Below are 15,981 nucleotides of genomic sequence, written 5' to 3'. Positions count from 1 at the left end.
GACTTTTGGTATTAACTGAAGACGGAAGAGTTCGCTTGTATTGTTTACGATGACGTCATTCCCACTACCGTCATCAACTGCTCGAGGACAAACAACGCTGAGTCACCCAATGTCCTTCACTCGCCCGACCATGTGCTTCTCATGGCTTGGACATGTGAGTGTTAATATTGAGAGTGGCAATGCATGAAGGCCCACTCACACCCTACTTGGAGTTTCATCGTGTTGATATATATATATATATCTAGGAATATTGCCACCAGATTTCCATGAGTGAGTGAGTGAGTGAGTGAGTGAGTGAGTGAGTGAGCTAATGCTTTCCGTTACATCGGCAATATTTCAGCCATATCGTGACGAGAAGTTATACATATTTAATACATAAATTTAAACTAAATAAAGACCTGTCATCGATGGGCAGTAAAAATAACTAGAATATCACAGATTAATATTTGAAACAAGCATACAACCATAAATCAGTACAATGTAAAAAAGGGCTATACATCGCCAGCATCTGAAGGAAGATCCCAATGCTAGGGCCCATGGGGACTTACAGTACTTTTGCTACATGCATGGACCCCAGCCGAAATTACATCATCCCTTCGGTTGTTGCCGATTATTAACAAATTTAGCCAAACGTTAAAACAACACATATGCTACGATTAAAAACGTGGTGGAAATAAATATACTTTGAAAGACGTGGTCTTACATACCCTCTCAGGGAGACAGTGCTTTTACACTACCTTAACCCCCTATGAGGATATAGCCACTAACAATCTCAGTTAATTATTTATTTATTTACAAAACATAGTAATCAAAATTTATGAAACTATTCAATTTCCTTTAAAAAAACAAGATTAAAATGAGAACTTACCTGATTAAAAAGACTCTTGATGGATGAAACTTTGAAATATTGATCCCTTGTGATGAAACGTAATTAACTTTTCATATGTATAGAGAAAAGAAATGCAATGTTTGCTCACATTATCTGTCTGTCATAACGTTTAGAAAATCTATATAAACGGATATAAGAGTACACATGGGAAGGAACACGGTATTTTGAATGACCAAGGAAAGATATAGAGGTTAACAAATTGATGAAGACACAAAGTTTTGAATGAATGTGTGAGGTTAGACAATTGCAGATGATGATGTACATACAGGACATTAATGTATAGCTGGTTGGCTATGTACAGGCTAGTAAATACTTCGAAGGTTAGTTGACGAGGCAGATGGGCATATGTAGGTAGGTGAGTGGAAAGATGAATGACAGACATGGAATATTCATGAATAGATGATGTATAGGCAGAATAATTATTCTGACAGGGTCGGATCAAGGACAGCTGGATAGATAGATGGATGAATGACGAGGGTTGATTTCTGGTTGATGAAGTGATGATGGGTGGATGAAGTGGTGATGGATGTGAAGTGATGATGATACATGTAGTGATGATGGGTGGATGAAGTGGTGATGGATGTGAAGTGATGATGATACATGTAGTGATGATGGGTGGATGAAGTGGTGATGGATGTGAAGTGATGATGATACATGTAGTGATGATGGGTGGATGAAGTGGTGATGGATGTGAAGTGGTGATAGATACATGAAGTGATGATGGGTGGATGAAGTGGTGATGGTTGTGAAGTGGTGATAGAAACATGTAGTAATGATGGGTGAATGAAGTGGTGATGGATGTGAAGTGGTGATAGATACATGTAGTGATGGTGGGTGGATGAAGTGGTGATGGATTTGAAGTGGTGATAGATACATGTAGTGATGATGGGTGGATGAAGTGGTGATGGTTGTGAAGTGGTGATAGATACATGTGGTGATGGTGGGTGGATGAGGTGGTGATGGATGTGAAGTGATGATGATACATGAAGTGATGATGGGTGGATGAAGTGGTGATGGATGTGAAGTGGTGATAGATACATGTAGTGATGGTGGGTGGATGAAGTGGTGATGGTTGTGAAGTGGTGATAGATACATGTAGTGATGATGGGTGGATGAAGTGGTGATGGATGTGAAGTGATGATGATACATGTAGTGATGATTGGTGGATGAAGTGGTGATGGATGTGAAGTGATGATGATACATGAAGTGATGATGGGTGGATGAAGTGGTGATGGATGTGAAGTGGTGATAGATACATGTAGTGATGGTGGGTGGATGAAGTGGTGATGGTTGTGAAGTGGTGATAGATACATGTAGTAATGATGGGTGAATGAAGTGGTGATGGATGTGAAGTGGTGATGATACATGTAGTGATGATTGGTGGATAAAGTGGTGATGGATGTGAAGTGGTGATAGACACATGTAGTGATGATGGGTGGATGAAGTGGTGATGGATGTGAAGTGGTGATAGATACATGTAATGATGGTGGGTGGATGAAGTGGTGATGGATGTGAAGTGGTGATAGATACATGTAGTGATGATGGGTGGATGAAGTGGTGATGGATGTGAAGTGATGATAGATACATGTAGTGATGGTGGGTGGATGAAGTGGTGATGGATGTGAAGTGGTGATAGATACATGTAGTGATTGTGGGTGGATGAAGTGGTGATGGATGTGAAGTGGTGATAGATACATGTAGTGATGATGGGTGGATGAAGTGGTGATGGATGTGAAGTGGTGATAGATACATGTAGTGATGATGGGTGGATGAGGTGGTGATGGATGTGAAGTGGTGATAGATACATGTAGTGATGGTGGGTGGATGAGGTGGTGATGGATGTGAAGTGGTGATAGATACATGTAGTGATGATGGGTGGATTAAGTGGTGATGGATGTGAAGTGGTGATAGATACATGTAGTGATGATGGGTGGATGAAGTGGTGATGGATGTGAAGTGGTGATAGATACATGTAGTGATGATGTGTGGATGAAGTGGTGATGGTTGTGAAGTGATGATGATACATGTAGTGATGATGGGTGGATGAAGTGGTGATGGATGTGACGTCATGATGGATACATATAGTGATGATGAGTGGATGAAGTGGTGATGGATGTGAAGGGATGGTGGTGGTGGTGGTGGTGTGTGTGTGTGCGTGTGCGTGTGTGTGTGCGTGCGTGTGTGTGTGATGAACAGATGAAATAATGACAGACGGGTGGGTGCATTGTCGTAGAATGGATAGACAGATGTTTGGAGGGTGGATTGTTGAAAGAGACTAGGTGATAGATGTATGAATAGTAAGAAATACTATACGGATGAGTGATAGACACTGAATGTTGAGAGGATGGCAACTTCATTATCAAGGCATTCAAAATCAAAGCCGCGTCATTGGTTCGTCAACATCCCTATTTTCATGAGTGGGTGTCTTTGATGAAGTAATTACCTATGTCCGTGCCAGGAACTGCGGGATTCCCTCGTCACTGATGTCTCATTTTATCGCCGCCATCTGTCGCTCTATCATTAATGATGAGCAGCCCGTCCTGGAGCCGATCACCAGCATCAAAGATGAAGAGTTTTAAACATAGTAATCCACTGATGGTTTAAATAATGTTGGACCGCAGGAAGCCAATGCAATGCAATTACCACACTGATGTATGTTTTATTAAAGGTAATTCATTAACGAGACGTCCCGCTTGTGGCTCAACGTTCAGTAATCTTTCCCCAGCTTACTTGGTCATTTAATCAGACGTTACATGCATGTACTCTTTAGGGAAATATTCACAGTCTTTGAAAGAAGCATAATGATCATGAATCAAAGTTAAATAGAACTACATTTCTTTTGTCATTTGAAACTTTATTGCGTAATTGTGTCATCAATAATTTATCATTACAGGAGTAATCATATTACACAGTTATTCGGGATGTGATAAGAAGAGGAAGATGGTACGGAAAGAAAACTGATTGCTGAAAATGTCAGATGACATGTGAAATTTATCATTGGACAAAACAAAGATAGCACATGAAGAACAAATCACATTTATAACAAAACACTGTTGGCTGGCTTGACGAGGACACATGATACAACCAATTTACCACAAGCCGTTTCCTACAGCGCCATAGAAAAGTAATAGGCCCCCAATGCAAATTTAGTTCATCTTTCAAAGATGTGCATCGTTCTGCCTACAGCGGACACAATTCACGTAAATGACTTTTTTTGTATGACAAAAATATTGCAGTGGTCTAATTGTATATAATATAAATGAGACATTTTGAAGGGGCGCCGATATGATTAGTATACATAGGATAATGGAAGTTACCACGAACATCGATGGCATCTATATCTGTAGCTAATGTATACTCTAAGGAGTTCATTTACGATATATACTAAAGCATCTGCCGTGTATTCTAGGGAGTTTATTTGACACATATGATAAAGTATCAAACGTATATTCTAGGGATTTCATGTACTATATCTAGTAATGCATCTAACGTATAGTCTAGCGAGTTCATTGAACACACATGGTGAAGCATCTAACGTTTGTTCTACAGTTCAATGACTTTTGAGTATGAAATAGTGTTAGGCATCAAACCCGTCCGTGAATTATGTTCACATCCTAAATCCAGGAGGACATTATAAAATATAAGATTGTATCTAAGATTCATGCAGTAGTAGTTATCTTTTTCACTATTTGATGAAGGAGACGGGCAAATCAAACTTAACGATTAGTAGACGAAGTATTCTTGATGTCACAAACGGCTAAAAGTTTAAAAGGTTGTGACAATGCTTTTCGAACAATAAAAATAAAGTTTAGCTTCAAATCAATGAAATGTGTAAATGTTTTTAGAAATATTCCAGCCATATCATGGGAGCTGGGGACACCAACAAGGAATCTTCACAAATCCGTTTTGGGAATCTTCGGCGTGATGAGTGTAGGCTTTAAGCACAAGGATATGGTACTATCGCTGCTGAACAGAACGGTTGCTGCCAACAACATGTACAAAACTGTATTGTACTCTCTTTGTATGACCATCTTTGCAATACATATTTAGGAAATGACTCCATTGTCTTACCGCTGCTGACGAAGATACAGCTCGATATTTCACGTCACTACCCCATAGCTCTATAGACATACCTCAAAGAAGATGTTGACTTTTGCGACGGCTGTTATTAAGCACATGAACAATGTCCAGCTTTTACTCAATAAACTGACATGTTACGTTGGTGCATTGTTAGAACTGAACTCTGTGCGCTCTGAAACACTATTATTAGCAATTTTCTTTGGATGCGATCGATGTGCGTTTAAATATTTAAGCGTGATCTCGGTGGAACGGTTTTATGTATGTGTTCAAATGCTGTCTCCGATGTTCGACTGCTCATTCCCATTACCAGAAGACATAGATAAAGCCAAGTGAACATACTCACTCATTATAAAACATGATGGGTAGGGGATGCCTAGCATATCTCAGCTTCCTCTGACTACCAGCTTTGTGTAAGGGCTAATTGAAAATAGCATGTTGTATGTCTAGGGATTCAGAAGAAATAAAATCCTCGTTTGTTCAGTTTGAAATATCAGCTGGTGTGTTTAAATAAACAGACCCCATGGGGATCTGTATTAGAATAGGCCCCCAACACTCTACTGCTATTCGAACAGGCGACAAACTGAGACCGGGCCGTCAGTCTCGGCGATTTCATAACGTTGCTCATAGTATCAGTCATTGGTTTGTTTGGCCCAGACTCGTATATATACAGGTTGCTATGATATAGCTCATTGCTAACTGCGGTGTTAAACAAAACGAATTAAGAGGGTGTTAAATATCCAATTTCATTCTAGGGGACTGTTACTGTCTTATAACGATAAATATAATTATATGACATTTTTAATTAGTCGAGTGGTAAGTGAACGTGCACTTCGGAAAATAGACCGGGGTTCAAATCTTTGTTTGGAATACATTATGAAGGAATGCAGGATTATACAAAGCCTTGTTAACGTCAACCTCTATTTACGCTCATTAACAAAGTCGCTGCTATACTTACGAGCAGACACTACCTGTCCGTGTACACCACCACAAAACAATATACAGAGTGAGTATGTGTCACGCCGTTTTCAGCCATATCACCCTTTACCGCCTTGAACCCAATCTACCCAAAATAAGATCTTTTACTCCATGCATCATCTCCCTATCTGAAGATTTGACAAATCCAGGCGCGACCTTCTAAGGAAGGTCTTCACATGGGGCGATATCGCATACGAGAAAATGTTTTGTTTGGATCTGATTTTAACGAAATTTACTTTGTACCAATATTTGGCATAAAACCCGGCGTTCGGCGCCACGAGCTAACGCTGGAACCACTAGGCTACTCTCGCCCTACACTTGGAACTAATAATAGGCACATCAATAACCCTGACGTTAAATATGTGTTTTTTGTCTGTTTCAGTGTTGGCTATTGACTGCTATGTCTGCACGTCTGTGGATCGGTCTAACCGTGACTGCGAAGACCCGTTTAACCATACTCGAAAGACCTTCCATCTGATAGAGAGGCACTGCATGTATGGCTTCTTCAGAGGGACACACTGTATCAAGCTGAACGGACATAGGGGTAAGGAAGGGTTGCGGTTTGCACATTTCTACGGTGGCCCATTAGGGACATGATAACGGTTTTGCAATTTTGCAACTTTTAATGGATTTTGCCCAAAATCGTTCCGATTACACTACGCTTTTTCACTTTGTTCAGCAAATCACGAAAACCTTGTTTCAACGTTATAGAAAATAAAACAATAAAAGAAGAAATATGAATATTTAATTCATAAAAGTAAGATAGGAAAGTATGATGAAAAGAAATGCAATATGTCGTGCATATCAATGACCTGAAAATACAACGCGAAACACTAAAACGAGAATCAAGGACAGTAAATGGAGTTTTCAGAGTAATTTGCAATTTAAGATTTTCGTGATGGGTCTGAAGTTTTTCATTTGACGTTTTAATGTACAGAGATTCTCGTGTCATTTTATGTAAGCTTGAGACATTTGTCGAATCCCAAAAATAATACTCGTGTAATACTCAAAGTGATTCGACACATGCAGCAAACACTCAATAATGCTTGATCCTTATTGTCCATGTAGTTGATGGCTCTGGAGTGTTTGAGCGTATGTTATAGATACTTTTATCACGGGTGGTTCGTCTCTACCTAAAAGGTACGACTGTTTGCTTGGATTTGGCAAATGAGCGCCTTTCTCTCCTGCAAATATAAATTTGGTTATTCTCGCGTGTTAACTGGATTTGATGAACCATAATACATAAGATGCAGTCAGTCAGATTTTCCGCATGACACCAAGTATTAGATGTAACGAAAGACTCAACGGGATACCAGTTCTCACAGTTGATGGTGATGTCAAAACAAGGTCAGTTTGACATCAGGCATTACTTGTTACATTATGAAAGCGACGATGTTGTATTTAATACGTTTCGCATTCAAACATATTTAATTTGATGTCTGCATTTAAACATGAATGTTTAGTTATACCGGGTCTAATCAATAATTAGGATTCGAATTGTTTGTAAAATTAAATTACTTCTTGTCCACACATGTAATAGTAATTACTTACTTCAAGCATATTGGAATATTGCTATATTGTACTCACTCACTCACTCACAGTATTCTGTGATCCATCAATGTATGCCTCAGTAAGCATCCAAGCCAGTATTATGTGGATCTTCAATGTATGCCTCAGTAGACATCCAAGTCAATATTCTGCAGGCCATCAATGTATGCCTTAGTTAAGATCCAAGCCAGTATTCTGCAAGTCATCAATGTATGCCTCAGTAAACACCCATGTCAGTATTCTGCTGGCCATCAATGTATGCCTCAGTAAACATCCATGCGAGTATTCTGCGGGTCATCAATGTATGCCTCAGTAAACATACATGCCAGTATTCTGCAGGCCATCAATGTATGCCTCAGTAAACACCCATGCCAGTATTCTGCAAGCCATCAAGGTATTCCTCAGTAAACACCCATGCCAGTATTCTGCAAGCCATCAATGTATACCTCAGTAAACACCCATGTCAGCTTCCTGCAAGCCATCAATGTATGCCTCAATAAACATCCATGCGAATTTTCTGCGGGTCATCAATGTATGCCTCAGTAAACACCCATGCCAGTTTTCTGCGGGTGATCAATGTATGCCTCAGTAAACATCCATGCGATTTTTCTGCGGGTGATCAATGTATGCCTCAGTAAACACCCATACCAGTATTCTGCAGGCAATCAATATATACCCTCAGTTGACACCCATGCCAGTATTCTGCAGGTCACCAATGAACGCCTCAATAAACACCCATGCCAGTATTCTGTGATCCATCAATGTATGCTTCAGGGACCACCCATGCCAGTATTCTGCAGGTCACCAATGTACGCCTCAATAAACACCCATACCAGTATTATGTGATCCATCAATGTATGCTTCAGTTAACACCCATGTCAGTATTCTGCAGGTCACCAATGTATGCCTCAGTTGACACCCATGCCAGTATTCTGCTGGCCATCAATGTATGCCTCAGTAATCACCCATACCAGTATTCTGCAGGCCATCAATGTATACCCTCAGTTGACACCCATGCCAGTATTCTGTAGGTCACCAATGTACGCCTCAATAAACACCCATGCAAGTATTCTGTGATCCATCAATGTATGCTTCAGGAAACACCCATGTCAGTATTCTGCAGGTCATCAATGTATGCTTCAGTTAAGATCCAAGCGAGTATTCTGCAAGTCATCAATGTATGCCTCAGTAAACACCCTTTCCAGTATTCTGCAGGCCATCAATGTATGCCTCAGTAAACATCCATGCGAGTATTCTGCAAGTCATCAATGTATGCCTCAGTAAACACCCATGCCAGTATTCTGAAGGCAATCAATGTATGCCTCAGTAAACATCCATGCGATTATTCTGCGGGTGATCAATGTATGCCTCAGTAAACAACCATACCACCAATGTACGCCTCAATAGACACACATGCCAGTATTCTGTGATCCATCAATGTAGGCTTCAGGAAACACCCATGTCAGTATTCTGCAGGTCATTAATGTATGCTTCAGTTAACACCCATGTCAGTATTCTGCAGGTCACCAATGTATGCCTCAATAAACACCCATGCCAGTATTCTGCAGGTCACCAATGTATGCCTCAATAAACACCCATGCCAGTATTCTGCAGGTCACCAATGTATGCCTCAGTAAACACCCATGCAAGTATTCTGCAGGTCACCAATGTACGCCTCAATAAACACTCATGCCAGTTATCTGCAGGTCATCAATGTATGCCTCAGTAGACACCCATGCCAGTATTCTGCGGGTCATCAATGTATGCCTCAGTATAACTCCGTAAACATATCTACCAGATTTCTACGGGGTCACCTCCTATCAGTGGAAAATAACAACTCAATAGAGACCAGACATACAAATCAGTCTAATAATGTCTCGATGACATAGGAATATAGATGGTATCCTATGTGGTACAGCAACAATCATTTTCCGGGTTGGGGAGAGTAAGTAAATGTATTTTTCACCGCATTCAGCAATAGTCAAGCTATAACGAACGCCTTGGGCAGGGAAACCAGACAATGAATGTCTACGCCCTCGGAGCACAAAGACATACATACAGCCAGGTCGGCACACCGTAACCCTCCGATCTTTGTTAAATAGCTCTTGCAACAAGCAAGGGCTACCGAGGATGTTCTCTGGCCCTGAATCCCAGAAGGGGCTCCTGCTAAGCACTGAAACACAGTCAAGATTGAAGTGTAGTTGCTCCTTGTGACATGGTTTGAAATGTGTCCATGTGTTGTAAATGGCTACCCGGTTGGAGAAGGTGTAGTGTTGATGTGGTGCCTCACATATTCAAACAGCTCGTACTGTACACCCCTGAGGAGGCTGAGAATATAATTTATATGCAGCCCGTTCCCTTCGCTTGTGTAATGATATTATCATGAAAGAGTATGTGACACTATGAAGTAGCATTTGATGGGGATGGTTGGCACGTGTTTGCAAGCATAAAAATGTTTCAAGACAATGCTGGAACAAATTCGTTTTACTTACAGAAATAAACAGTCTTGAAGCAACAGAAAAACACTATTATGTTTCAAATTAAAGAAAAATGTGCATACTCAGCAGATATATTTATTCCTGAATTATCGTACTTAAGGTGATCACGAGTGAGTAGTTTAATTTTACAACGCTTTAAACAGTCTTCTAGTTATAGCACGGTGTGTCTACTGGATGTGTCTGCTGAATGTGTGTCAGCTGGATGTGTCTGCTGAATGTGTGTCAGCTGGATGTGTCAGCTGGATACGTCAGCTGGATGTGTCTGCTGTGTGTTTCTGCTGGGTGTGTAAGGAAAGCCAGAAGTGACACCCATGTCTACGAGTATGGTGCTGACAAACCTAGAAACATAATCGGGGCGAAACGGGATTCGAACCCACGATTATAGATTTCTGGCTTGCCCAGTGGATGCAACACTGCACAGGCGCCTTAGACGTACTCCAGGTCTGTTTATATCAGTGTAATGCTGCATTCATGACAGTTAACATAATTTTACAAACCCTAAGCAGAAATCAGAATTAGGTGAATATTCAATATACAATTTGCCTTTATTGAAAAGTTATTATAAGCCGTCTTTGGTTTTATATGCACAACAAAATCGTGTTATGAAGTCTTCGTTTTTCTTGACTACAAGAAGATTTCAGCAAATGTGGCACCAGTCATGCAGCACATACAATCATTTTACCAATTCAATACAACCAGAAATTGTTTGGGCATCCTAATCGATGCAATGTAAATGAAATCTAGATGAAGTTTCTTGAAGGAAATAGACTTTTGATAGGTACTTTAGAAGAACTGTTAGATTTTTTCAGATAAACATTATATAATTACAAACCATTAACAGAGTTTTTACACTGCTCGTAATAACTTTTCCAGTACTGAAACATTGTCCATGCTCCTATAGACTTAATATCGTCATTTATAAATCGCTCGTAGCCTGAAATGTGGATACAAAATGTAATTTAAACTTCACTTCCCTATGGGGATGAGATGAATAAATGTCAAATGTTTCATTTGAAACTGATCATAATTCGCTTCTGGGTAAATATTCTGATGAATCACTGAATTATTTGTTGATGAAACTATCTGTACAGAACAATCTGTGGTATAAAATTGCGTTTACCATTATATTTGTAAACTGGAACTTTTGTCAGGGCGCGCCAGACATTACTTACGTTAACAACACGTGAAGTATCATTCAGTCATCACTCACGAGATATGTGACCAGTTTTAAACTAGGAAATGAATTTATCGAATTTTCACATGGCCCCAGAAACGGTTGTCGCGCGATTCTTTACCTTAAACAAACACACGGTTGCCTGCAGTTTATGAGAATTTACATTTGAAAATATATCGACTGGATATAACTTCTTTCCCCAGTTGATATTGACGATGGTTTGTTCACAGTCGGATGACACTATAATAGAGCAGACGCGGGAACAGATTGTGTTGGACACAATAATGGCTGTTCTGCTGTGCAGACAAGTTTGAGGCTTTCCTTTACTGTTAACACGACGCAGATGTTGACTGAAGGTCAATCTAGATATAGTGGCTGGCTGGTTTCACCCCCTGATCTCACTGTGTCGACACAACCCAATATACGCCACCTTGAGACCTCTCATTGTAAGAAATGTAAAACTGGAAAATATACCGTTTATATATTCATTCAAGTTCTAAATTAAATCTAAATATGCAAGTTTGACTACAAAGGTTACCCAGCGTCGATTATCAATGTTATCATTGTGGAGGACTGAACGCGTATGCGAAGCAAAACGATTTAGTTGAAAATGAACATTTTCCTTCGATCTTAACATCCCTTTCAGTTACAAATATCACATGTAGAGAACAAATAAAAGAATAATCATATTAGATTGTTTTAGTATATATCAGACGAAATGCTCAAATGGCATCTTTGTTTTTTGTTTCACAAGTATCAACTATGAATAAAATCATAATTTGCGTTATTTTGTGATTTTTACAGATATAAAAGACGACTATATATCCAACATGCTTTAAAATAGATCCTGTAAGTACGTTTATCTAACGAACAATATGAACTGTCTGATTTAACAGACTTATCAAACTTAGGAGTAAGAAACATCGTTTTATGATTTAATAGATGTTGTAATGTCTGATGAATTATGATGTTAATATATTTGGATGCGCAATAAGGTTTATTTGCAACAGCCTTATTTGTTATTCGTGTTCAACAAAGAGTGCGTGATATAGTGTGTGAGTGGTTATTGTGCGGGGAGATCAAGCTTGTAACCATCCATGGGTGTGCAAGGGAGTCTTGGTGATTCAGTAACATTATGTGTAGAAAAACCTCAGAAAGGGGATTTAGGCAAATATACACATGTGTATATTGTTACGAGCTTATGTAAATGCAAAAGGTTAACAAGCTTTGAAGGAAATCATTTCGTACAGAAATAAAGTGTGAAATCAGTAAATGACTTGCCAAGATCAATGAATAATTAACCTTAAATTATATTTAAGCATATTTTAGGTCAATCACAAAAAGGAAACACAATGGGTCAAATAAGTACCAGCAGCTACACGTAACAGTCCCCATATCAGTACACTCTCCAGTGTCCAGAATGTTAGAATGGGGTTACCTCTAAATTACTGAAGACCGCAGACAACAAGCCACGACAGCACTCGAGAGTTATTAGCGGGTCAGTCTTTTGTTGCCACCGATTACCACCACAAATATCTACAACAGTCTCTACTGCCACATAACAAATTATATGGGTGAAAAGGTTAATGCTTGGCTTGTTTGTAATAAATTGTATTGACCTTAGGTGCATTCAATTTGTACATTTGTCAAGAGGAAAAATGAATAAATTCATAAATATTAAAAAGACAAATTCAAGAAGACCCTATCTCAAAACTTTACAAGATGTTTTCTGTTAACACGGAAATTAATAATAATAATAATAATAATTAGCAAAGCTGCTGATGCTGAACTATCTGCGTCACATCTATTAAGTGTTGAGCATGCATGCACAGAGAGTTAGGGGTTGATCTGATGGGGTTAGTGTGGTAAGTTGAGACTATTCAGCCTCCACGAGGGGGCCGAAGTCTCCTTCTTCAAAGACTGCAAATGACACAGGATAGTAAATGTTGACGGAGCACGGATCCTTGAGATGTGTGTAAATGTGATATTGAGTGAAGGTATTGATTAGAAGTGATCGTAAATGTAGCAGTTGACGACAGATTTGTTTAGGGGCGACTTGATGTGAAAGAACGGGTTGTTTAGATCGACTGTAAATACTGTGCTGAGTGTGTATATCGGGTGACGACGGCTCCGGTGAAACTTGGAAATGTCGATGGAGTGAAAAAAGCGGTGAAAATGCTTACTTGTGCTGTTTTGAAAAAACGACGGTGGGATGAAAGACACTTGATATGAAACTCATTGTTAAGAGAAATAAATCGACGGAATGAAACAACAGTGAAATTGCAAACTATTGTTGTCAGTGAAAATATCGATGGAACGAAACACCATGACTGCAGCATTGTTAGTGACAGTGTCGGAGTTAAATCATTGTGAATGGTTCTTGGTGAAAGCATCGACAACCCAGTGGCAATACGAGCAGTGTTTCATGAAAGTGAAAACTGAATTCCAGTCATTAATAATCATAAATAATAAATCTTGTGTTAACATAGCGTATAAAGTGCACAAAACTTCGTGTTCAATGCTCCAAGCATTGATAGTGTTTGTTAAAAAGGTAGGCTTTAAGAGCATGAATAGAAGGAGATAATTTCACATTTACATTATAAATTCTTTGATGGGGATTTAGAGGTTGGATAAACGTGAATACATGACACTTTTTATGGATATGTATACACTTTGTTCCAAATGCGTCGGTTCATATTTTCACGTCCACATTTCCTAGCTTTGCTGCATCTATCACAACGAGTAAAACTACTGCTGGTGTAATGCATGTAATGTAATGCATTCAGTGGAACTTGTTTTAGAAAGTGAGGTGAGGTGAGGTGAAATGGGGTTTAACGTCGCGTCCAAGATTATTGCACTTATATAGCGACGTGTGTTTTAGAAAGAACTATGAAAGAATGGAAAATTGACATGGTAACATGTTTGTTTGTCGGTAGTGTATAACAGCAACGTGAATGATGTCAACATTCAATCCAGAAGTGGCTCCATACTTTGCACAAGGGGACGGAATCCAACCACCTGGGTAATCATCTGCCAGTGAATCCAATGAATTGAATCGATACAAGGCACCGGTTGACTGTTCACGAATGTTCCAGACAAAGAAATGAAGAACACTTGGTAAAGAATCATAGATGTTCTGCTTCTCTTGTACTTGGAAGCAAGTGAACGCAGTAACTATAGGCAGTACCTATACAGGACTACACATTAGACGTCTAGCCTATCTGATGTGAACTGACAGTAGACTACAGCCTTTTTACAAACAGAATAATGATACTCGCTTGCAGCCATCAAGACCAATCTGGTCAATCTCAACTGTTGCCTCGGGAACTTAACCAACTGGTAGAAGTTTGGCAGTATATTATGCTGAAATACGCCCATCACATGATTATATAAAACACAAACGTGCTTTGTGTACGACTTGAGATCAAGATTCGACAATAACAGTTATTATGTATTTTAATAGCAAGACAACATTTAGTGCCGAGAGTAAATTAAAATTTTAGTTTCCCATTGAATCGACAGTCATTTTCCTACCGACTTGGTTCAAGTGTAGTGTTGCATCCCTACGCTTCGTTAAGTTTAATTTGATCGCCATAGCGCTCCCGCTCCCAACTCCAGCTCAGCAACGGGGACGCATCCCTCCCTCCCTAGTAACAGTAAATTGATCAGCTGTCAAATCTACTCTTGGAGCGAGATCCATTCCTGAATACCAAGGTATACTTGCGGCAGTGCCAGCCAATCGTTAGTGGAATCCAATGTGTGTTGATTGAGCTATTTACCCGCAACCACCAGGGAGACGGATTAAGCTATATTTCATGGAGCTTCGTTCATAGTCAAGGGGTTGAGGTTTATATCTGATATTCATATTTTCCGACAATCAGTGCAACGCCAACACAATAACAGACATTGATCAGTAATGTGCCAGTAAGTACGTATTAGACAATTACAAAATGACATTGAATGACACGCTAGCAGCTCCGACATGATTAATTCTTATCAATGACATATTGATTGACAAGGCGTGGGCCTCGTACTATTAGCAACCGTTGTGTATGTATATGCCAGTCAAAACGTAATTGACATCACTTCCTGTTATGCACGTGACTCACAATCACATGTTCAATACTCTACAGCCATGGTCATAATCCAGCGTTTGGAAAATTATATTTAGGTTTGCTTCGCAACACTGAATGGAAATGACCTAAAATATTCGCTGATGGAACTTGATTTAGCCCCGTTGGTAGTTGATGACTTGTGTTTATTTCCTTGTATTAATCATCTTTTGAAAGGAGATTCACGGACTGGATCCATTTGGACACACAGCTGAATTGGGATTTTATTCCAAGTGCATCTCGTACAGGTTTGAATAAGCAGCACCCTTAACGATGTGAGGACCTGCTCAAAGGACCTGCTCGAAGGACCTGCTCAAAGGACCTGCATGAGGTACTGGAGGCCATTTCTGACCCTCAATCTCCACACGATGACCGAATTAGAAAAATATATGCGTGTGCAATGGATATATATGGGATATATAAATTTGCTATATTTTGACATTGGTTTCAGTTCTTAAACCTTGATGGGACAGGAGACTCAAGTTTGTATAAATCAGCTAGGGACCGACCATTTGATAATCTGGGGCAGGCTGACCGGGGATGGAGAAACATATATTGTCCATGAAAGTGATTGAAGAAAATAATTTTGCTTCAGACTGTTGACAAAAAAGAAATTGTCTGCCACAAAAATATATTGCTGTGAGATGATAAGAAAATATACTGAACCGCAAAAGAAACGTCACCATGGATAGATATATATACGAG

The 15,981-nt window shown here is 39.5% G+C and overlaps 1 protein-coding gene across 1 annotated transcript in view; it reads left to right on the top strand.

Moving 5' to 3' along the window:
• LOC124144577 overlaps positions 1-15,981 on the top strand; it is a 48,274-nt gene that overhangs the window by 24,621 nt on the left and 7,672 nt on the right. The window contains exon 2 of the mRNA XM_046514058.2: positions 6,327-6,488. Within this exon, the coding sequence (XP_046370014.1) occupies positions 6,327-6,488 (162 nt within the window). The remainder of the gene's footprint in view (positions 1-6,326; positions 6,489-15,981) is intronic.

Source organism: Haliotis rufescens, unplaced genomic scaffold (genome assembly GCF_023055435.1).
Source record: "Haliotis rufescens isolate VD_foot unplaced genomic scaffold, xgHalRufe1.0.p SCAF_11, whole genome shotgun sequence".
Classification (NCBI taxonomy): Eukaryota; Metazoa; Mollusca; class Gastropoda; order Lepetellida; family Haliotidae; genus Haliotis; species Haliotis rufescens.
This window is presented reverse-complemented; position numbering and strand designations above follow the sequence as displayed.